This window comes from Ctenopharyngodon idella, chromosome 18 (assembly GCF_019924925.1).
Source record: "Ctenopharyngodon idella isolate HZGC_01 chromosome 18, HZGC01, whole genome shotgun sequence".
Classification (NCBI taxonomy): Eukaryota; Metazoa; Chordata; class Actinopteri; order Cypriniformes; family Xenocyprididae; genus Ctenopharyngodon; species Ctenopharyngodon idella.
Genome location: NC_067237.1, coordinates 3562457 through 3587867, shown reverse-complemented (window position 1 = coordinate 3587867; position 25411 = coordinate 3562457). Strand labels below are relative to the sequence as shown.

The window sequence follows — 25411 nt, the reverse complement described above, 5'->3', positions numbered from 1 at the left end:
CGCAACAAACTGTGATGCACTTCTGACACCTTTCTGTCAGCACCAGCATTAACTTCTTGAGCAATTTGAGCTACAGTAGCTCATCTGTTGGATCAGACCCCACGGGCCAGCCTTCAGTCCTCACGTGCATCAATGACCGCCCATGACCCTGTCTCCGGTTCACCACTGTTCCTTCCTTGGACCACTTTTGATAGATACTGACCACTGCAGACCGGGAACACCTCACAAGAGCTGCAGTTTTGGAGATGTTCTGACCCAGTCGTCTAGCCATCACAATTTGGCCCTTGTCAAACTCACTCAAATCCTTACGCTTTCCCATTTTTCCTGCTTCTAACACATCAACTTTGAGGACAAAATGTTCACTTGCTGCCTAATATATCCCACCCACTAACAGGTGCCGTGATGAAGAGATCATCAGTGTTGTTCACTTCACCTGTCAGTGGTCATAATGTTATGCCTAATTGGTGCATACTTGCAAAGGTTTTTTTTTTTGGGATAAAATAAGTATAAATGTATTAAATATAATAATTATTATATTATTAATTTTTTTTTTTTTTGTGTTTTTGCCTTTATTATGATAGGACAGCAAGCAGAGAGAGAGGGTGACGGGATCGGGAAAGGTCCGTGAGCCGGGACTCGAACTCAGGTCCGAAGTGCAATGATGCTATATATGTCAGCACTGCCCACTAGGCTATCGGCTATTTCTTTTAAATACAGATAATAAGGCTTCATTATTTATTTACATTTACACTCACCCCCTTATTATACTTGCAGGATTCGATTATAATGCAAGTATAATTGCATTAAATGTAACAATTACTGTAATTATTGTTAATTATTCAAAATATAATATTTAAAAACATACACATTTTTTAAAGACATAAAATAAGGCTTAGTCATTTACACTTCTTCTAATGAGTTAGCAAGATATTATATTATTTTCAATTTCAATTTATTTATCAAGCACAATTAAAAACAACTACCGTTGACCAATGTGCTGTACAGAAATAAATAACAAAGTTTAAATAAAATTCAGACAAAGAGTAAACAACAAAGCACAGAATAAGACCGATTTAAATCATAGGTTATAAAGCAGATCAAATAAATAAATATAAATGTGATGTTGATTTTGGGGAAAAAGAAAAAGTATAGTGAGCAGCTGACACTCTCTGATTATGGTGCATGCTGGGAATTTAGTGAATCTCTCAGTGCATAGTGATGATTTGGCAATTGAGACAGGTCTAAAATGGCTGACTCACCAGTTCGCGAACTACTACTGAACTAGTGCTGATTGAAACAACCTTATCTTCAAACTGTATCATCCTGCACAGCACTCTGGGTAATCACGAAATGGTTCAGACAGATCTAGCACAGTTTTGATTTAATGTGTTGCTCTCCTTTGAACACCTGAGTCAACAGCAACAGTGTTTAACTGAAAGAAAGTCAAACAGAAAGTATGATGGACAGAAATGGAGAGCGATATTATCCATCATTCATTAAAGTCCAGTTATAGAGGCACAGTGTGTAATCCATTAGCCAGCTACACTTGAAACGCTGGCTTCTCGGAAACACTGGCTTCTCTGTGTGTGTGCGCGAATATGTGTGCACTTGAAGCCCAAAGTGCCTCTATCCATCTTAAGCTGACGGAAAGACGAGTGAAATATTGATTTTACTGTTCACACTCTAGTGAAGTGCAGATAACCAGCCAAATCTGCCGAATGTGGCGTAAAGCGTACCACAACTTACAGGTGCACAATGTCACACAACGAAAGACGTACAACATGCTCAGCTCTCACAAGAGCATCTTTTCACTCTGTCCAGAGTTTCTTCAGCGTTAATTCAATTCAGTGCAGTCATATTCTCCACAGGGGCTGTTGCAATATACGTGCTAAAACAATTTGCAATGAAATGGTAATGATAATATTTTTTCCACATTCTCTTCCTGACTGCCCAAGGCATTGAGCTGAATGGCATCACGCAGCATTACCAACACAATTTATCTCACCTCCCCAGGTCTTGCACTCATCACACAGACACACACACACACACACACACACACACACACACACACACACACACACACACACATGTTGGGTTTTCATGTTTTATGGGGACATTCCATAGACTTAATGATTTTTATACTGTACAAATTGTATATTCTATGCCATAACCTACCCATCACTGAAAAGTTTATGCATTTTTACATTTTTCAAAAGCATCACAGCCGTTTTCCTCATGGGGACCATAAATGTTCCCACAAGGACAAGGTGGTTTAACCCAGTGGTTGGGTTAAATGTTTGCCCAGGGCAGTTTTATTTAACCCAACTATTGTTTAAAAATTACTTTATGGCTGGTTTAAAATGAACCCAAAATAGGTTGGAAATTAAAAATCAGACACATAATTACTAGAGGCATTTATTAATAAGCAATTCAATATATGTTTATTGTTTAATTATTATTCATTGAACTTATTCATAAATGTTCATTTATTAAACATATTAATAAATGTTAATTTCCAACATACTTTGGGTTCATTTTAAACAAGTAATACAGTAATTTATAAACAATAGTTGAGTTAAATAAAACTACCCAGCAGGTTGGGCAAACATTTAACCCAATCGCTGGGTTAAAACAACCCAATTGCTGGGTTTGTCCATTTTCAACCCAACTTGGGTTGTTTTTAAGCCAGCATTTTTTAGACTTTACACTTGCACACACAGCGAGACACACACTCACGTGCACAGAAACTTGCTGTTGGTGCTGCCCGTGACTTATCACAGGTGTTACGCATCAGGGTGTTGCTATGGAGTTTCTAAAAAATGCTTATAATGTTGTGGGTCATTGCAAGGGGCGTTGCTATGTAGTTTTTAAGGTTGCTAGGATAATGTGGGGGGTTGCTAGTGCATTGCTATGGAGTTGCTAAGGATGTTATGATTTTATGCGTGGCTCCCAGGTCATTGTTATGCAGCTGTCAAGGATGCTAATATGTTGTGGGTCGTTGTCAGGGTGTTACTATGCAAGGACTTCAGAGTATTTTATAATGCATTGTTAAGCAGATGCTAGGGCATTCTGAATGGCTGCCCACCTGCAAGTTTCTGATCTTCAAAATTATGGTATTTTTTCCACCCGTTTTATCATCTGTCAAGTTAAATATCTTAAATCAGATCACTAATACCATTCGTCTCCTCAACAAGCTCAGTACTTAGGGTTAGAGGTTTAGAAAAGAGCCTTGCCAAGCACCTCTAATTATAACCGACGCATGCACAACAGCATCAGGAGTACAGATAGAAAGAGAGGAGATTTCAGGAAAGAGACAGTCATGAACATAGATAAGAAGAATCTGCTGGGAGAAGAGCTGCAGCTCTCAGCTGATGTGTGTGAGTGTGTGTGTGTGTTTCATTCAAATAGCAGGCTTGTTTTGTTAGATCATTCACCACAGCAAAAAGACAATGCGCTCTGCAGAAGTGACCCCATGTAATGAACTCATTAATGATTACAATTACTCTCAGTCTGAATAACAGTGATACAACAGGGATTATTAGACCTGACAGCATAGCAACGCGCAAAGAGCAATTACACACTTACACATGCATACTTATGTTCACAGATATATTACATGATGGAACATGTTCAAAGAGTGAAATACAGCACACACACACATTGAATGTTGTTCTTTCATCCCATTGATTGCTCATTTTTTTGTTTTTCAAAGAAACACTTTAGCACAGCAGCGTCTTAAGATACATAGGCTTTTTTTCTATTGCCACTTTTCTGAAATCTAAGGTGAACTAAAATCTCGACATGAGAAACGCTTCTTCCTGCAAAAATCAATCGGACACTTTAACAGCTGAGACACGATACCTCCATCCTCAAACCTAAGAAAAAAAACATGAGGCTGGGGATACGTTTTGAAAGAGAGAAGCTATCAAGGAAAAATAGCAGCATTTCTCTGGCGAGTGTGGATATCGGTTTCGTTATCCTCTGAAAATCCACAGCCACATATTAAATAATTTATGTTGTGTATGCAAGTGTGTGCACTTTGTTTACTTGGATCTGACACATAAAAAGAATATGCGTATCTACTGTCTGCTTGATTGCAGAGTCCAATGTGTGTGTGTTGAATTCAGCTCTAAAGTGATCCACTATGCTTCTGTGTGTGTATTGTTTGTCGGTTTCAGAGATGTGAAAGATTTGAAGATTGAATTATTGATTTCAACTCTTCAGAGATGGTCAGATTGGCTGTTCTAGAAAATTTAAGCTGCTGTGTTTATATCTCCTTATAGGGGATATATTAAGCCCCTTTTCAAAGTCTTGATTTTGTTTTCGGGCTCTACTTGTAACGTTGGTCTGCAGCACGCGTGACAATAGAGTCGCTAAACAAAGTCTTTATTCAGAAAAACAAATACTCAGAAGATATCATAGAGGATTAAGGAAAATGCAAACCAAAAAAAATGAAACGAGAACTGACAAGGGACCGAACGAAACGGAGTATAAATACAAGACGAACATAATGACAGACAGGTGATAATTATATGTAACTATAGAAACAAACAAGGAGATAATCAGAAACCAATGAAACCGGAACTAAACAGAGTAGGCAAAACAGGAACTAAAAGAACAGAATAACAAAACAGAAGTCCACAACCGTGACAGTACACCCCCCCTTGAAAAGGCGTATCCTCACACTGTGCAGTGTCCAACAGAGGAGGGAGGAGGCTTTGGAGGTGGGTGTGTAGCAGATGACAGACATGGACCAGGAGGAGTCGGAGGACACAAATACCATGGTGGAGCTGATGGATGGAGGAGGACTAGACTGAAGGGCTAGACGGAACATGGGGACGGGTCGACGGGGGCAGAACCAGGGTGCATGTGGTATCCGGTGGTGGAGAGAGGCCGACGGACCATGGCGACATCTCCGGCCTGGAAGCCCAAGGTGAAGCTGCTGGTATGCGGGACCAAGGCGGAGACGGGGGCTCGGTAGACCGACGAAGAAGGAGTGAGGACAACGGGGAAGCCAGAGGGAAGGAGAGGCCCGGAGGAGCCAAAGGGGTGGAGGGTCGAGGCACAGCCAGAGTCCCAGGGCTGGAGGACCACGGTGGAGTCGAGGGAGCGCAGAGCCGGGGTGGAGCCGAAGGGCTGAAGAGTCGAGGTGGAGACAAGGGCCTGGAGTGAAACCAGGGGCTCAACCTCAAGTCGAGCTGGTGGACAGGAGGCCTGAGGCGGAACTGAAGAGCCGCATGAAGCAAGCGGCAGGGCCAGAGCCGAAGAGCAGGACTACACCAGTGGCTCTGATGGATCCAGGGAATTGGACAAAACCAGCGGAGCAGGTGGGACCAGGAAGTGAGGCGGGGATATTGGAGGAGGAAGATTTCCAGACAGAACCAGGGTGGAAGGCAAAGACTCGAGGGTAGAGACTCGGGAGGCAACTGGACCCGCAGACCACATATCTATTTGGCAGTGTTCCGCTCCTGGCTCTGAAATTGCTTCGGCTCGGGGAAGACCCTGGCAGCTGGTTCCGGCACGGGCTCCTTCTCTGCCTCACTGATGTTACCCGGAGAGTCACCCTGCTGTATCCTTCACCACCAGTATTCCACCAGCGCCCTGTTCTCGCAGGTGATGAGCCTCCACAAAACTGGTAAGTCCATGAAAAAAAACTTTTTTGGTTGGTTCTTCTCTATCAGTGGTCTGCAGCATACATGACAATGGAGTTCATAAACAAAGTCTTTATTCAAAATAACAAATACTCAGGAGATATCATAGAGGACGAAGGAAAATGCAAACTAAATAAACTGAAACAAGAACTGACAAGAGACTGAACAAAACGGGGAGCATAAATACAAGACGAACATAAAAACTGACAGGTGATGATTATATGTAACTATAAAAACAAACAAGGAGATAATTAGAAACTGGAACTAAATGGAGTAGGCAAAACAGGAACTAACAGAACAGAATGACAAAACAGAAGTCCAGAACTGTGACACTACTAGAATTGGTTTTCATGCTTGAATGTTCAAAAAACACATTATTTTTCACATATTTTACATTGTTGCAGCACCTCTCTTCCCAGTCTGTCAGTAACGCTCAGTTTAGTTCCTGTCTCTATGAAGCCCCTCCCTCAAAAAGTGCAATGTGCTCCGATTGGTCGGCTGGATCAGTGCGTTGTGACTGGTCAACCGCTTCGAGTGTGTTTGGGAAATGTCACGCCCCTTACCACAACCACTACTTTCAACACACTACTTACTAATTCATCCAGGCCCCGCCCCTTTATTTGCATATGCCTTAGGTGGGAATTATTTATATGTTGTGATAATATTTTGATGTGTTTGTGTTACAGTCATTTTACTACATTATGGGAAGCTGTGTTTCTATAAACACCTCTTACCAAGGTTAAAATTCCTTTTTGGCACCGCCTCACTTGGCTTTTTGCCATTAGTATATTGTAAACTATAATGTATATTTTTTTTATAGCATGTGACCAAACACATTAATTAACATGTCAAACAGTTGTATGTTACCTCATTGTGAGCTCAACATGATACATGTTGAATTCAGCAAGTGGTGTCCAATTATTATCTAAAAAAAATTAAAATCTGCTGATGTTGCTTAATATACTGCTTAATATAAAAATGTATATCAACTGCTGGTATCATAAAAATGTCAGTGTGCTTACAGTACTGCAAAACTAACCCCAGTAAGTGTAGCTACAATATAATTAGCATGACATGGTACAAGAAGTATGGTCACAAGCTATTCTGAACACAGGAGGAGGGAGAGGGACAGTAAGTAGAGGTGTTAATGCAATTTTGATCCACACAGCAGTCCTCCAGAGAGGCAGATGGGACAGGGGAGACCTGTTCCATAATTTCTTGTTCCTGTGTGACTCACAGGGCAAACAGCAGGTGTATTCTGTCAGCGGAAGCAACATGCACGTGTGTGTGTGTGTTACACACATGTTCCATCATACTCTGCTCCAATCTCAAGCATTTGCACTGTGGTGAAGGTGTTTGGTCACAAGAGCAGCAGACAGTTATTGGGTGAGATGTTATGATAGATAGCTTGTGTTATGATAGAGGAATGGTGTACTTATTCAGTTTGTGATGATAAAAAAACACAGAATAAAATAATAAAAAAAAAACATTACATTTTGCAAAGGAGGCCTTCTCCTGTATTATAATAATCATGTGTCAGTGTATGTGTACATGTGTGTGTGTCTTAGGCTACTATAGCATGACCTTTCTTAGCTCGAGACATACACAGTATTTGAAAAACCCATGACCTTTTGAACAGCTAAACAAGAATACAAACACTACAACAATCACAGGTTTAAATGTGGGTACATAAAAAGCGGTCAGTACAACTTGTGTACTACATTTCGTCTTCTGAAGCTTCTGAAGAAAAACAAAATCTGCTCATTTTTCTTTTTTTTTTCTTTTTTTTTTTAAAAATTGGTTATAAATTAAGCCAACTAAATTCTGCTTCCCTTTCATATTATACAGCTTTTCTTGATTTATATATATCCATGGCACTTTTGGCTTTGAAGAACCATTTTTTGCAAGGCAAGGTATATTAACGGCCGCCCAAGTATATTTGGAGACACATTTATGCTTTTATTATTTTTATCCTCTTATACTTTTGTATCCGCCCAAGATAATGAAACCATCCGCGATCGATTAACTAGTGGAAAATCTCCCCTGGCCCTTTTCATACCTGCTCGTTCTGTGCGCGAGAACTGTTTACTCCCGCTAATTGCCACGTGTGCTGCAGAGACACGGTGGATATTTCACAAAGAGCGCTGCATGAGCGCTGCAAGTCACAAGGCGCGCTGTTGCGCGTTCTACACTTCTACAGGCTCGCGCAACAACGTTTCAGACTGCTTCAAAGTGATTCTCAATCAATGAAAAGCGCAGATGTATGCCAAACGATTGCTAATGAACTCAAGTTGATGAATTATGACAAGGTCTACTTTATGGCCTTTATATAATATGTTTTAGACGGTTGTAAGAATCTGAAGGATCAGCCCGCAATTGTGTAGACATTTCAAAATAAGAGTCCTGGTGTATTTCGGGCTTGTTTATAATTAAAAGTCACACGCTAAGTTTTTTTTTTTTTTTTCTTCTTCTGGGCATTATTGGTATTTTGGTTACACAATAAATTGTATTTAATTTGATTTCCATTTAATTCATAGTAAATTATTGTAGTCTCCACCACAGGAAGAAAAGACTAAGAACATTATTTGACCCGTATATTATTCATTATATAAAATTTACTTGTAAAATCTATGTCCCATTTACTGAGAGAGACACTATATGACATAGCAAGGAGAACATAGGATAAGGATAACCATTTAAATGCTGTAATTTTGCATAATTTACAATGCATAATAATGCATAATATTAGTACGTAATTAAATGTAATAGTATGCTATGTAATTAAAATTAATTTCAATAAATAAAAATACTGTTAAAAATCACACATTATTTGTTGTTTGTCACATGTAGTAGACCATTTTTGTGCTGTGGGTATAGAAGGATTTTTCACCCGGCTACCACTGCAAGTATATTTCAAACCTGTGGGAAGCACTGTACCCCACAGATCATTTATTATAGCTTGTCAAATTTGCCCCTATTTGGGTGTGAGCAAAAACACGCATTTTTTGTCATGGCAACAACAGTCTATTACAACAACTCTTCCTCTTCTCTAAAGCAGCCCAACATGGCCTCGCCCCCTTTGTTGCGTGTTCTCGGGGGCGGGGTTTATGTAAATTTTAGGGTTAGTGATGTCACAAAACTGGGAAGAAGCTCATTGTAGTCCCTACCAGCTGTTTGTTGTAGTCCTTAAAAAGCAATTTCTGTAAAAGAAAATATCTCCCTTTGCATTGAACTTTGAGTGTCGTAACTTTGCAGATGTTGTTTATGCTCAAACATCAACATTACACACAAACTAAAGTTAAAAAAGTGAAATCATAATCAACCACCCCTTTAAGACATTAACAGTTAATTATAGAAATTATAAAACAGAAATATGACTATTTAACTACATTCTATTTTGAAAGTTTCCACATGACGTTTCAGTGATCAGGTGGTGCAAATCGTAGCTGTCAGAAAATTCAAGTTGTAATTATGAGTTCTACAAGAACAAGAACAGTCAGTATCGCATAAATATAGCAATTCCAGCATGGCATGAATACACCTTAACACATAATATTCTAATAACCATAAAAACACAGCCTACACAAATACTGAGTAAATATTTCATTCATTTCAAATAGACTTTATTATGTTTTATCAATATTTTCCAGAATTTAAGAAATCTTAGTACAATAAAAAAGTAAAATATACATTTCTCTCGTCCGCCATCTTGGAAGTGTTCTCGCACACTTTCAGGCAGTTTCTGCTTCTTGTTTTGTTCTCTACTGTCTCTTCCGTGTGTATAGTGTAGTTTTTGTTGAATTGATTAACTGATTATCGTGTTTGCTCATTTGCTGACTGCTTGACTGCCCACACAGGCCTGTTTTAACAAGCTCTGCAGCAGGGGCCCAAACCCTGGCCTTCGTTAAGCCTCGTTAGACTTCTTAACAGTCATTAGAGTGCTCTTAATTGCTCCACCGCAGTGCCAGTCCACAGTGGGCAGCGGTGTGCTTACCGTATCCATCTAAAAGAAGACAAGGGCCCTCTTTTAAAGAGAAAAGACACACCAAATCCTGTATTCTATTTTAAGCTAATCTTTATACACTGCTTTTATCTCCTCCTATTCTCTTCATACTCAGAATCATCTTTGAACTATACAGGAATATCTTCAAGTTGAAAACTGACAGAGAAGCCAGTGATGTTAGAGCCAGAAGTGTGTGAGTGTGTGTTTGAAAGTACAGAAGCTCAGAATTAAACAGAAAACAGGAAAATATCCAGGCATTGATTAATGTTTACTAAGTGTTTTTAAGATCATTCTCTTTTATGACACAGCCAACATGCCACTATCACACTGCCTGGCTTCTGTAAATGTTATGCAAACCAGTCTTATTTTAGTATACTATTACAGTATAAATTAATATTTAGAATTTTGAATAAGTTTTTATTTTGAGTTTTTATTTTTATAATATATCTCTGTATAATTTTAGTTAAAGTTTTAGTAATTTTATTAAAATTTGTCTATATAGTTTTTTTTATTATTTTTATTTCAGCTTTGGTTTTAGTTATTTTAGTACATCAACTGAAACTAAATGAAAATGTTGAAACTAGCTAAAAATTTTACTTTATTTCAGTTAATGTTTCTTTTATTTCAAGCAACAAAAATGTTTTTTAAGGTCTTAATTTTAGTTTTAGTTAACTATAATAACCCTGCTACAAACACGCACGCACGCGCACACACACACACACACACACACACACACACACACGTTTTGTCACACATTTTTACTTTCTCACAAAAACTCATTCTGTATGATTTATAAGCCTTTTGAAAAATGGGGACATGGGGTAATGTCCTCATAAGTCACCCTCTCCTTGTAATACCTATGTCATACCCATGTCATTATACAAATTTGTGTCCTGATATGTCACAAAAACACACACACACACACACACACACACACACACACACACACACACACACACACACAGACACACACACACACACACACACACACACACACACACACATGTAAGTCACTTGTCCACTTCACAAGGAGCTTGCGTGGGTCAAGACTTTCCCTCCAGATCAAGATCAATTTTCTATATCTGTCAGCTTCCATTAAACCCAGCTGCATCAAACACACACAAACACACACCTTTACTCTGTCCAGTCTGACAGCCAGCAGACCGATCTACACAGGACACTAATGACATGTTTACATAACAGGGTTGACTTCCTCTCACTCTCCTTGCTCTTGTGAGGGTGTGCTGGTGAGCACACATGTAAATTGTTTATTAAGACATGCATTTCCATAGTTCTCTATGATAACCTCCTTTAGTTGATGTTATGACAGTCACTATATTGGTTTCCCATCACTGTCAGAATAAGAAATCAGTAGTTTTTATAGACTGCAAACACAGTAAACTCTGCTGGAAAATCAGCGTGAAGGTGGTGTTTGGTATATACTAGATGGTTTACAGCTGGTACATTGCACTTGACCATCCTGAACCAGCTTGACCACCTTAAGATCTCCCAGCTTAACATGACAGCACTAGCTACATCCAGAAACTTCTCCATCCTTGCCTTAAACTGACATAGTAAGCATAGTACTTTAGTAGTAAGTATAGTACTTTAGTCAGACATGGATTAGTAATTACATGTTTCTGCTGGCTAAAGTCAGTTGAAAGTAGAGCCCGACCGATATGGGTTTTTGGGGGCCAATGCCGATACCGATATTAGGGAGTAAAAAAAAGTCTGATATCGATATAACGGCCGATAATTTTTATGTGTATATCATAGGGGTGCAACGGTTCAAATTACTCACGGTTCAGTCTTTATCACGGTTTTAGGTCAAATAAAAATGAAGTAAATAAGTTCTCTTTCGCGACTAGCTCATGAATGTTTAAATTAACAAGGCTTAAATGAGTTTAGTTTAAACACAGATAGCAATGCGCGCTGTTCATGTCTCACCTGCGCTTGTGCGCTATCAACACCTGGGTGACGACGTTGTAAATGACTGCTCATATTCGAGCATACAGCACTCACAGTGGACCAAGTTTACAAAGAGTGACTGTTTTGTCCACGCTTTTTGATCATCGCTGTTATGACGTATTGGGAAGCCAGAATGCATATTCATCGACTGAAACATACATTAGCTGAACCCTGTCTGTCTGTTTTAAACGTTGCTATTTTCAACAAACCATATTATAGATACGTTGTCAGATTTGAGATGAACCGCGGTGCAAGTGCGTGCCAAAAATGTTCATATCGGTGGAATATCTGCTGCATATATGCCGATGCAGATAAATCTGCGACAGGCTCATATCAGCTGATAAAATCGGCAGACTGATAAATCGGTCAAGCTCTAACCGAAAGCATATCTTGATCATACTCAAATATAAAGACAGGTGCTGTCTGGAATGGTAGTGTATATATTTTCAAAACTTTACCATTCCACAGCCAGCACTATATTTCAATGACACCACTAAGAAAGGTGATGCACACCAAACAAGTGGACAAAGAACCTTGTAAAGCTAGGTTTCCACTTCCAAACGAACTCTGGTGCGGTTCGACTGAAATATGAATGCAACGTGGACCAAAGACATCTAAACAAACCAAAAACAGGATGTGATGTCACAAGATGTGATCCTAAAAAGGCTCAAACTTACCTGGTTCTTCTCATCATAGGAGCTGGTAAAAACTACACCAACTAACTATTCTCAGTAAAAATACTATCATACTATCTTTCGGATGTTCTGCAAGTTCCATCACAAAACGTGTCAGAAAAGCTGTTTTTTTTTTTTTTGTATCTTTAGGTTCGGTCTTAAAAATGACAGTAGCTATGTTTCCATCACCCTGTTTTTATGTGCATTTTGAAGTATCGCATCAGAAATTAGTGATGGAAACGGCAAAAAAAAAAAAAAAAAAAATCCTTAATTTGCAAAAAAGTTTTTACGTTCGCTTGAGATGGTTTTTGACTTGTGTGAAAAAGAATTAATGCGAATAATTGGAGATGGAAAAGCATTACGAACATTAAACGAAAATTAAACCTAAGGGCCCGTTCACACCAAGAACGATAACTATAAGGATAACGATAAAGATTTCTAAAAATCGTTCTAAATGAAGAATAGCACTGTCCACACCACAGCTTTAATGATATAGAGAAATGATATCGTTGGGATCACTTTCAGAACAATTATTTTTCCAGCTGTTGAACGATAAAACACTGACAGCCAAACAGAATCCATTATAATTTAAGGGCTCACGCATTTAAAATGGCAGACGACGCTGCGCAGATATCGCAGAGGTCCAGAAAAATCCACCACTGTTTGACAAGTCAAACACCCTTTTCAAGGATACTTTAAAAAAAAAAAAATGGATATATGGAAAACAATCAGTCATACCCTCAGAATAAATGGTGAGAAGTATTAACAATGCGATCATTATGCCAGGCTAGAAAACAGTGTAACATAAAATTACCTCAGGTATCCAGCACTAGTTTCAACAACATTGTCTTGAACCTTGAAGTTGCAGTGAAAAAGACTAGGTGTTGTTTTTATTCCACTATTTTGATACGTCAGTTAAATTCACTGTTAGATTAGATCGATTACACTAGCTATTCACTCGAAACATATCATGCTGAGGACATCTGCTGGTTAAAGCTGTGTAAATGCAACAAGAACAGCAAAAACATGTTGTAAACGCTTTGAAATCGCAGTGCGTGAGCTTAGAATAAACAGACTGGTATCGTTTGTTGGTTTGAACGCAAATACAGTTATTGTTACAGTTATCATTCTTGGCTGTTTCCGCTGATGGTGTTTTATTTGCTGTTGGTTACTTGGTTACTAATACCACTGTCATCCACTCGAACAACTTGATAGAAAAGCACCTAATTCGCATGTTTTTTTTTTGTTTTTTTTTTGTGAACTTTGAAAAGATTCACTTCACATTTGGATTTCACGTCTGAAATGTAATTGCAAAATAATGAAAAATGACAGTGCTGAAAAGTTGCTGCCTAACTGATCAGGTTGCCCATCTCTTTGATGTGATGTCAACATGTGCTTAATTGGAGACTCTCATTAACTCTTGTAGAACAGCAACCGGTTGGCTGTTTAAACCGGAGGATACTCCCACTGGCTAATGCAGAGCAGAACTCACTTTTAATGGCTGAGAAAACACTGAAAAGGCAAATGAAGCTGAGAGGTCTCATTCTGCCACAGCTGATGATCAAAAGCTCTATTTAACTCTGCTAAACACCCGCCTGACTGTCCATTCTCCCTATTCACACTAACACACTCGTATACACACACATAATAACAACCCAGGTGAGCTCTATTTCCATGTAAGCACCAGGCAGTTTAGCTCCAGTCCACTGCCTGAAATAGCTTCAGCCTCCCTGGAGACCTGACTCACCCAAGCCTAACATCTGTGAGAGGAGTGACTGTTAGTGAATCCGTTGAGCTCTTCGCTATACACTGAACGTTTACCAGTGAGGTCTGAGATGAACCAGTGTCTGGATCAGTAATTTCATATGAGACACTTTGAATTTTCAAAGTAATCTAAATGCAGTCAACATTATTACACATAAAACGAGAGACAAACCAGAGTGTGTGCATCCCACCTGTACATCCTGCCATTTTAATGGCTGACAAATTGCACACCGCCAGTCATCATGCCAGCGACACTATTGCCTGGTCTGAGTTTATTAGAATCATGCAAATATTGTGCAATCCTCTGGAGAAAACAAAAATAATACAAGAAATATCACGCAATGCTCTGGAGACAACAAGACAGACAACTGTATAAATAAACAATCGTTTCTTATTATTTTAATGCATCTTTGGAGCTTCAGCTGGTGGGTTTTAGTTACACAAATAGTCCACCTAAGACTTTTCTTGTATTTATATCTGCACTATTACATAACAGAGGACTGTGTTTTCTTTTGGACTATATGTGTGTAATTTTGTTTGTATAAGGCTTATGAATAAAACTCTAAAACTAGTTTTATAGACAAATAAATTCTGCTCATTTTTGCGTATTTAAAATAAATAAATTATCATTTAAATATAAATAAAATAATCAATGTGATTAAAATGATTTTATTTTATTTCATTATTTTGTTTTAGAGTTGGACCATGTATGAAATGTCTAAATGATGTTTGTTTAGGTCAATCGGTGCCATTTTATAAGTCTATTTCTATTATTAAGTAAATTCATACATATTAAAGATTCACACATCATTTACATTAGAATATAATTTACATATATAAAGTACTTATATATGTAAAGTATATATAAAGTATTTGTATAAAGTATTTAGAAATAGAAATACAAAATAGAAGACTATGAAGATTCTGGCTGACAAAATTTTGTAAATAGACTAAATTCTTGGCTTTGAATAAATCTCTAAAACTAGTTTTATAGACAAATATAAATTCTGCTAATTTCTGTGCATTCAAAAAAATTATTAATATAATTAAAATGATTAAATTGCAATTCAAAATAATTTTTTATTATTTTATTTTATTTTATTTTATTTTATTTTAGAGTTGGACCATGTATGAAATGTCTAAATGATGTATGTTTAGGTCATTCGGTGACATTTTATATTTCTTTTTCTATTATCAATTAAGCTCATACATAAAGATTCACACGTCATTTACATTAGAATAACTTTACATATAGTTTGTATAAAGTATTTAGAAATAGAAATAAAAAAAGAAGACTATGAAGATTCTGGCTGACAAAATGTTCTAAATAGGCTGAATTATTCTGGTTATTAAAGATTCGCTCATCTACTTTGTTCAAATACATCAGCTAGTTAATGTGTTCTGTGGGATTTTTCCACACAAATCATCAGGGATTATTTCTGAGCCAGACTGCCTTTCATCATCTACTGTTTTTAGACAGATATATAGATTTACAGATGAGGAATTAGTCGAAGAACCGTGTCCTTTAAAGCAGCTTTTGGTGCAATTTTTGAGTGTCAGTGTCAAGATATGTTTTAAAGACGAATACAGTTTTTTCAACTGCTTACACACATATTCAAAACTTTGCCTCCTTTTTTCAAAACTTTACACACAAATCCAAAAACTGCACACACAAAATGCAAAATGCCTCACATCTCTTGCAAAATGAAGCACTGCATTCAAAATATCACAAACACATCTTAAAAGCAAACATTTGTCTAACGTTGCAAACACCTTTGCCGTAATATTGTAATTTTTGATATATCAAATACAAACCTAAGAACCTAAAGCTCTTCTTTCATGAGCTCCTATGTACATTTCTGTACAAGATTGAAAGCAATTGGCAGAGAGATGTTGAAAAATTCACGGTAAACTCGAAAGCAAGATTGAAACCAAACTATTTACTTCCACAATCTCATTGTTTCTACCTTAAATTAATTCGCTAACAGTGAATGTAAATTAAATTATTACATTGTCAGCTAACTGTGTGATTATAGCTATATGTACATTTCTTTAATTACATAATTTGGACAGTCAACAGATCACTCTAAATTATAATGTTGACATGCATTCTCTGTGAAGCTGCCTTATAACGATATGTATTGTGAAAAGCGCTATACAAATAATTGAATTGAATATTTATTTTTTACTGTAAGCATTTGTGGTTGTGAATACAGTATTACACTGTAAAAAAGAAAAGAAATACATCAACCATGTGTAGTTGGACAGAAACAATGGTTGTGTTTGAAAAAGGAAATCAAGATTCCTGTTAGATTTTGGTGTGTTACATAGAGAATTGTGTGTTGTGTTTTGCAAAAAGTGTTTTATGAAACTGAAAACTGAGTCGAAGGCCGAGAATTGGTTTTGCAGATCTGGTGTGGGGTTCTGGTGTTTTAGTGTCAGGTTTCAGAGATTGTGTGACAAGTAAGGATTTTGTGTGTAAGCAGTTGAAAAAAACTGTAATTACTGGACGAAATGTTCGCTGCATTATTAGGTCTCTCAGAACTTCTGACAGATTCTGACTGAGAAAGGCTCAAGTGCACTTATGACCTCACATCTACAGTACTTAAGTGCATATACGTCTGCTTGTTTACCTCTCTTTCAGTCACCACAGAGCTTTTGGTCAAGCAGAGAAAATTGGAAGAGATTGCGCAGTTGTGATCATGAAAGGAAACTTCATTTCAGCCCAAAGCCAAAGCCAGTTTAATTGGCTGTGCTGGAGTGTGTGAGTGTATTTACATTTGATGATGGATGGATGGACAAAGAGATACTTGAAGAGGAGAGGGAAAAGGAGGAGACAGAAAGGAAGAAGAATGAGCATATGGTACAAATGGGAGAGTTTAAAGGAAAATGGCTTGACATCATTCACAGCTATAGGGGCACAATGCAAAATCGAAGCATTTTAGCAAAGTTTCGGAGCATGGTTTCTTTCTTTTTTTTCTTTTCGCTCTTGCTTTCTGTCTTATCAGTATGTCGATAAGAGGAGGGAGGGTGTGACCTTAAGGAAAATCAAAATCCAGCCTTCACCTGTACACACACACACACACACACACACACACACACACACACACACACACACATAGAGTCCCTGAGATGCAAACAAGATTAGCATATGCTGACAGCTGTAGCTTCTTGATTGATGGCCAGTCTGACAGACCAGTAAATTCTGCTGTCAGATGACAATCTTCAAACCTGTGCTGAATATACCCCAATGATTGATATCTACAGAGATATATCTGTGTGTACATATGAGAGAGAGAGATTTATGTGTCTGTGCGTAAAGTGTATAGTTCTGACAGCTCAATCCATCATGCAGACAAACATCCATCTATTACACTATAATAAGACATAAATAAATGCATTATAACTGCACTATTGAGGTGTCTGTAAACATGATATGATAATGTATGCTGGTAACATGGATAAATGGCTCTGAGGGGCATCTGTAGATGCCAAACGTCTTAGGCTGTTTTTACACTTGGTTCGACTGCTTCGTCTGTACTTGGATCAAGATCAATTCCATCCCTCTCCGTCTGCACCTGCTGTTTCTCTTTTTATATTGTACTTTCGGTCAGTACATTTATGAATATCAGTTCAGTTCATAACTGTGAACTTTATTGGACTGTACCCAAGACTACTTTTTCCAAGCATTCTATTTGTTTGTGAAACACTTTTTGGCACTCAGCTGCACATCAGCAAAATTCAGCAAAGTTTACATAACATCAAACAAACAAAACAAACTGTAATGGACTTGAGTCCACACCAATGTGAAAGCAGCTTTGAACAGGTACATTTTCTGGTGGTTAATATTATTATTGTGGCTAAATTTAAAAAATATATATGGTTATATATGTTTATTATTTATATAAATTTTATAAATAAATGGACTCCACTAGACCCCTGAAGGTGTGCTGTGGTATCTGGCACCAAGATGTTAGCAGCAGATCCTTTAAGTCCTGTAAGTTGTGAGGTGGATCCTCCATGGATCGGACTTGTTTGTTCAGCACATCCCACAAATGCTCGATTGGATTGAAATTTGGGGAATTTGGAGGTCAAGTCAACACCTAAAACTTGTTGTTGTGCTCCTCAAACCATTCCTGAACCATTTTTGCTTTGTGGCAGGGCGCATTATCCTGCTGAAAGAGGCCACAGCCACCAGGGAATACCGTTTCCATGAAAGGGTGTACATGGTCTGCAACAATGCTTAGGTAGGTGGTACGTATCAAAGTAACATCCACATGGATGGCAGGACCCAAGGTTTCCCAGCAGAACATTACCCAAAGCATCACACTGCCTCTGTCGGCTTGCCTTCTTCCCATAGTGCATCCTGGTGCCATGTGTTCTCCAGGTAAGCGATGCACACGCACCTGGCCATCCACGTGATGTAAAAGAAAACTGTGATTCATCAGACCAGGCCACCTTCTTCCATTGCTCCGTGGTCCAGTTCTGATGCTCACATGCCCACTGTTGGCACTTTCGGCAGTGGACAGGGGTCAGCATGGGCACCCTGACTGGTCTGTGTCTATGCAGCCCCATACGCAACAAACTGTGATGCACTGTGTATTCTGACACCTTTCTATCAGAACCAGCATTAACTTCTTGAGCAATTTGAGCTACAGTAGCTCGTCTGTTGGATCGGACCACACGGGCCAGCCTTCGCTCTCCACGTGCATCAATGAGCCTCCCATGACCCTGTCGCCGGTTCACCGCTGTTCCTTCCTTGGACCACTTTTGATAGATACTGACCACTGCAGACCGGGAACACCTCACAAGAGCTGCAGTTTTGGAGATGTTCTGACCCAGTCGTCTAGCCATCACAATTTGGCCCTTGTCAAACTCACTCAAATCCTTACGCTTGCCCATTTTTCCTGCTTCTAACACATCAACCTATATATATATATATATATATATATATATATAAAATGCAAAGCTGAATTTTCAGCATCATTACTCCAGTCTTCAGTGTCACATGATCCTTCAGAAATCATTCTAATATGCTGATTTGCTGTTCAAGAAACATTTCTGAATATTATCAATGTTGAAAACAGCTGCTTCATATTTTATTCTAAACTGTTTGTGTGTTGTACACTACTGTTCTAAAGTTTTGGGTCAGTAAGGTTTTTTTTAAAAAGAAATTGATATTTTTATTTAGCAAAGATGTATTAAATTGATAAAAATGTAAGAGTTAAAATGTCTGTTTGAAATTAATGCTGTTCTTTTGAACTTTCTATTAATCAAAGAATCCTGAAAAAATGTCTAACGGTTTCCACATAAATATGAAACAGCACAACTGTTTTCAACATTGATAATAATAAGAAATGTTTGAGCAGTAAATCATCATATTAGAATGATTTCTGAAGGATCATGTGACACTGAAGACTGGAGTAATGATGCTGAAAATTCAGCTTTGATCACAGGAATAAATTACATTTTAAAATATATTACAATAGAAAACAATTATTTAAAAGTTTCACAATATTACTGTTTTTACTGTATTTTTGATCAAATAAATGCAGCATTGGTGAGCAGAAGAGACTTTGTTCAAAAAGCTTTTGCTTTTGAATGGTACTGTATATAGGTTGGCTGTTTTGCAACATTATTGAGGATGCTATTTTTTTATTTTTTATTTCAATAAAGGAAAACATTTCATGATACAGTTATTCACTGAGTAGGATTGTGGGCAAAAATAGAGGAAGGTGTAACATCCGTAGAGTCTGGGCTATTTTGGGATGACTGAGTCACAGTCGGCGTACAAACTACAAGGTGACAACGTGTTTCGTGATTCAGAAGTGTCGGGTACATTGTGTGTGTGTGTGTGTGTGGAATGCTTTCAGGATTGAAAATGCGTGTGTGTACTATGGTTGGCTGGCAGGAGTAAGCTTGTTTTATTTAGGAGCAAGCTGATTCTTAACGTGCAGCCCTTAGATGTGTGTGTGTGTGTGTGTGTGTGTGTGAGAGTCTATAAATATTAGCAGCCCTTGCACAGAGATGCTGTAGGGTTTGCAGCTCTGTCTTTGATGTGCAGCTCTTCTCTGATGCATGTGTATCCAAAAGCGTAAAGCATGTGTCTGATATTTAATGAGAACACTCTGATAGAGGCATGATGGATAGTCTGAAAGTGTGTAACCGATGGAGACACCTAGTGAGAGAATAAGGGGTAAAAATGTAGGTCTAAAATCCAATCTCTTGATTTATACATAAACTTGCTGTTGAGAGATTCAATGTTTGAATGATTCAAGGAGATTTTTCATATGAACCGCAAAAACACGAAAGATCAATATGCACTCACAATAATTACAACGACAAAGAAGTCCATGTGAGATTTAAAACATGGCACACACACACACACACACACGCACACACACACACGCCTCAGTTCAGATAAAGCTCAGCTGTGTTGCTCTCTGACTGCACACTTTCATTATACATGATCTTTTTAGCGAGATGCAGAAGTCAAATATGCACTTCACCGTTCCCTGCATGCTGAACAGCTTGTTTATTAACCGGAGAACAAGGTTACAGTTACGAATGAGGTTGTGTCTGTATGTTTATGCATGAATATGTCAGAATAGCTCAACTGTGAGTGTCGTTCTGTCAAAACTTACAAAATATTAAACCACATTCTGTAACAAATTTAAAGAAATGAAGGAGTAGACCTAAGTCAGGAGCACAAGTGCAAATGAGAATGCTTCTGTTGGTTTGAGCATCTCTATCAGCCTGAAACAGCATCACTGGATCAACCAACAGCAGAAAGGAGGAGCATTTGAGAAACCCATTTAAAAACAATCATTACTCTTGCAATTTTGTTTGTTGATGCAGAAATGATTAATTACAAAAGACACTTCAGTTTTAATATGAAAAATGAAGATGAATGAGTTGAGAGGATAATATTTAAGACAAAAAAAAATAAAGATCAATTTTGGAATAAAACTTTAATAAAGCTTTAATATTTATTCATTAAATATTGGGCTTTTTTATACCACATTGATGTGCTAACTTAAATTAATTATGGCTGGGCAAAATAAACACTTAAACATATATATATATATATATATATATTTAAAAAAATATATATTAATATATGATGTTTTAATAATAATACATTGTATTTGTTAGCCTTTTGACATGTTTTAAAAGTGTTATTGCATTCAGTCAAGAATCACAATAATTAAGTAAATCCTATATAATCCTATAAATCCATTATAATTATATATATACATATATATATACACATATATATATATACACATATATATATATATATATATATATATATATATATATATAGTAAAACGTAAAATATGGGGAAAAAAATGTTTTTTGAACATTCAAGCATGAAAACAAAATCAAGACCTTGAAAAGGGGCATAATAGGTATTTAAGATCTCTGTAAACATTTAAGAGTTTTTAATGAGTTGAAAGTTTAAAAAGTGAATTTGAGATATTTGAGTACTTTTGAGTACACACTCTGTTTTTATTTAAGCTTACGACATCTTTTAACGCCACATCAGTATGATTCCATGAGCCACCATCATCACTGTTTCTCAACATACTGCTCAATATGAGGCAGCTCTTTTTTAATGAGAAAATAAAGCCTCGTTAAAGGCAACACAGGTTTGATTCTGCCGCTAATGAGAGTTAGAACGACCACTAATTTCTGCATGAGGCTTTCTACACATGATGGAGATGGTGTCAGGGGAGATTGATTTTTTTTCTCTCATACACATAAACAAAAGGGACTGACGTCTACAGCACAACATAACTACTGACGTTTACTGAGCTGAGATGTTTATAATAGCTGAGGTAAAAGACGAAAAAATATAAACAGGAAGACTCAAATGCCAAGCCGATAAAATAGCATTTTAGATGCTGAGGAACATTTAGCGACATTAACTTAGCGAAAGCAGCCTTAAATGTCGTCTAAACAAGGCAGGAAGTTGAGCGACCTGAAACAGCAGGATGCAGAAAAATAAATCCACCACAGAAGATGGATGGAAACATATTTTTAACAGCTCTCTTTTCCAAGATCTCAACCAGACTGAAAAAAAAAAGTTAACAGCCAATCCAGAAGGCAAACAAAAGTATCCACATTCAAGAGAAAGACTTTCAAACCCAGATAACAAATTGTGATTTGCAGTGTCGTCTACTCCATACATAGTGTCACCTACTCCATACATAGCGTCACCTACTTCACACATAGTGTTGTCTACACCCTACATAGTGTCACCTACGCCATACATAGTGTCACTTATTCCATACATAGGGTCGTCTACTCCATACAGTGTCGCTTACTTCCTACATAGTGTCGCCTACTCCTTACATAGTGTCGTCTACTCCATACATAGTGTAGTGTATTCCCTACATAGTGTCGTGTACTCCATACATAGTGTTGCCTACTCCATACATACTGTCTCCTACTCCATACATTGTGTCTCCTACTCCATACATGGTGTCACCTACGCCATACATAATGTCACCTACGCCATACATAGTGTCGCCTACTCCATACATAGGGTTGTCTACTCCATCCATAGTGTCGCCTACTCCCTACATAGTGTCGCCTACTCCCTACATAGTGTTGTCTACTCCATACATAGTGTCGCCTACTCCCTACATAGTGTCGCCTACTCCCTACATAGTGTTGTCTACTCCATACATAGTGTCATCTACTCCATACATAATGTCACCTACTCCATACAGTGTCGCTTACTTCCTACATAGTGTCGCCTACTCCTTACATAGTGTTGTCTACTCCATAGTGTCGACTACTCCATACACAGTGTTGTCTACTCCATACATAGTGTCACCTAAGCCATACATAATGTCACCTACGCCATACATAGTGTCACCTACTCCATACATAGTGTAGTATATTCCCTACATAGTGTCGTGTACTCCATACATAGTGTTGCCTACTCCATACATAGTGTCACCTACTCCATACATACTGTCTCCTACTCCATACATTGTGTCTCCTACTCCATACATAGTGTCACCTACGCCATACATAATGTCACCTACGCCATACATAGTGTCACCTACTCCATACATAGTGTAGTATATTCCCTACATAGTGTCGTGTACTCCATACATAGTGTCACCTACGCCATACATAATGTCACCTATGCCATACAAAGTGTCGCCTACTCCATACATAGGGTCGTCTACTCCATACATAGTGTTGTCTACTCCACATAGCGTTGTCTACTCCATCCATAGTGTCATCTACTCCACATAGGGTTGTCTACTCCATCCATAGTGTCACCTACTCCCTACATAGTGTCGCCTACTCCCTACATAGTGTTGTCTACTCCATACATAGTGTCGCCTATTCCATACATAGTGCCACCTACTCCATACATAGTGTCGTCTACTCCCTATAATGTCGTCTACTCCACACATAGTGTCACCTACTCCATAAATTGTGTCATCTGCTCCATACATAGTGTTGTCTACTCACTACATAGTGTCGTACTGAAAAAAAAAAAAATACAGAGTAAGAAAAATGCACAATTACTCAATTTGACAATTTTATTTTATAAAATGACCAGTTATCTCAACTTTTCCCACCTTCTCTGTAAAGAACCCGTGTGATGCTCCCTTAGAATTTGGCTTAGAAGAGTTTTGGAACAGAGCCAATGTGTCCACATTTCTACGAAGAAAAATAAATGCCATCCGACCATATTTCCATAATCACACGTAGAGGAGATAAACGCATTTTCATCTTTCTTATACACACAAAGATCAGCTGACAGAAGGAATCAAGTTTTTACTTTCAGAAATCTGACTAATCACCATGCAAATGAAACCTCACAGTCTGTGAATTAGACACACTGTGCAATTACAGGCAATTATTACTGAAGCAGTCACAAGCGTTTGATTAACATCAGAACAGAGAGAGTGAGAGAGGACCAACTGATGCGGTGGACGCTGACATTTCAGTTTGAAGAAGGGGAAAAAACATTGTAGAGAGAGAAATGGAAGGAGGAAGGGAAGGAAAACAGGACAGCTTTCATTTGGTAGTGTGAGTGGCTTCACATCAGAAATACAGCAATCACTCATGAGGATGAGAAGATTGAGAAAAGGAGACGGGGAGACGAGGGACCAGGAGGGGGAAAAGACATCTGATCCCAAGGGGAGATTGGGAAAAATCAGGTAGTCTTCACTCCCATCTGCTGATGTTTTCTGTCCTCTTTCTTCTCTTTTTTATCCCTCTCTCTCCTTCCTTCTTTCTTCTAACTCACATATTATATGTTTATCTTAAACCTATTTAACCAGCGGCCAAATTGAAATTTTCAGAGGCCTGTCTGAGGTTTCCATTTAATTACTGCAACCTAAAAAAATAATGTAAATTGTATTAGACACATTAGTAAAATCAAATTGAGGTCAAACAGAGTTTCTTAGGGGTTTGCAGAAAAAAGTACATTATATCAATACATTCAGTTGCACTTTATGAATGATAATAAGGGCTGGGGGATATAAATATATATGAAAAGTGCAGTATATCTCAATTATTATTCAATTATTTAATTTTTTAAACAACATGTCATCTTTATAATCACCTACTGGGTCAGTCCATCTTGAGTGGTACAAAAATTTTAACGTTAGTTTCTTGGCCATTTTTAATTTCCTATTTTTTTTTAAGTAATTACTTCTATTTGTATTGCAAAATCACTTTTTTTTTTTTACCACAGTGGCCATCTTTGTCTCATTGCACACAACAAATTTTGCTCCTACAAACATTTACAGAAACCTATGGAAGCTTGTTTCGTCTATAAAAATAAAAAAATAAAAAAAGGTAATTGCGACTTTTTTATCTCATAATTCTGACGTTTTTTCCACAGAATCGTGAGATTTAAACTCACATTGTGAGTTTTAAAGTCAAAATTGTGAGATATAAAGTCAGAATTGTGCATTATAAAGTCAGCAATTCTGACAACTCCCAATTCTGACTTTATATCACGCAATTCTGACTTTATAACTTGCAATTGTGACTTCATAACTCACAATTCTGACTTTATATCTCACAATTCTGACTTTATAACTCACAATTGGGAGTTCATATCTTGCAATTCTGAGAAAAAAAAGGTAGAATTATGAGATATAAACTCGCAATTGCGAGAAAACAAGTCAGAATTGTGAGATTAAAAGTCGCAATTAACTTTTATTTTTTATTTCATGGCGGAAACAAGCTTCCACAGAAACCTCTCGGAAAAACAAAACCTGACTTCTAGAACACATTTCAAAATACATGTACATTTATTTATTTATTTTTTACATATTTTGCATTGTTGTACCTCAGACTTAAATTTT

At 37.6% G+C, this 25411-nt stretch overlaps 1 protein-coding gene across 1 annotated transcript; it reads left to right on the top strand.

Moving 5' to 3' along the window:
* Window positions 1-4903: 4903 nt before the first annotated feature.
* LOC127499522 (dynein heavy chain) lies at window positions 4904-23710 on the top strand. The gene is given in 4 exon segments (XM_051869887.1): window positions 4904-4977; window positions 22299-22379; window positions 22423-23292; window positions 23328-23710. Coding segments are annotated over 4 exon segments (1179 nt in total). The 3' UTR covers window positions 23482-23710.
* Window positions 23711-25411: the final 1701 nt, after the last annotated feature.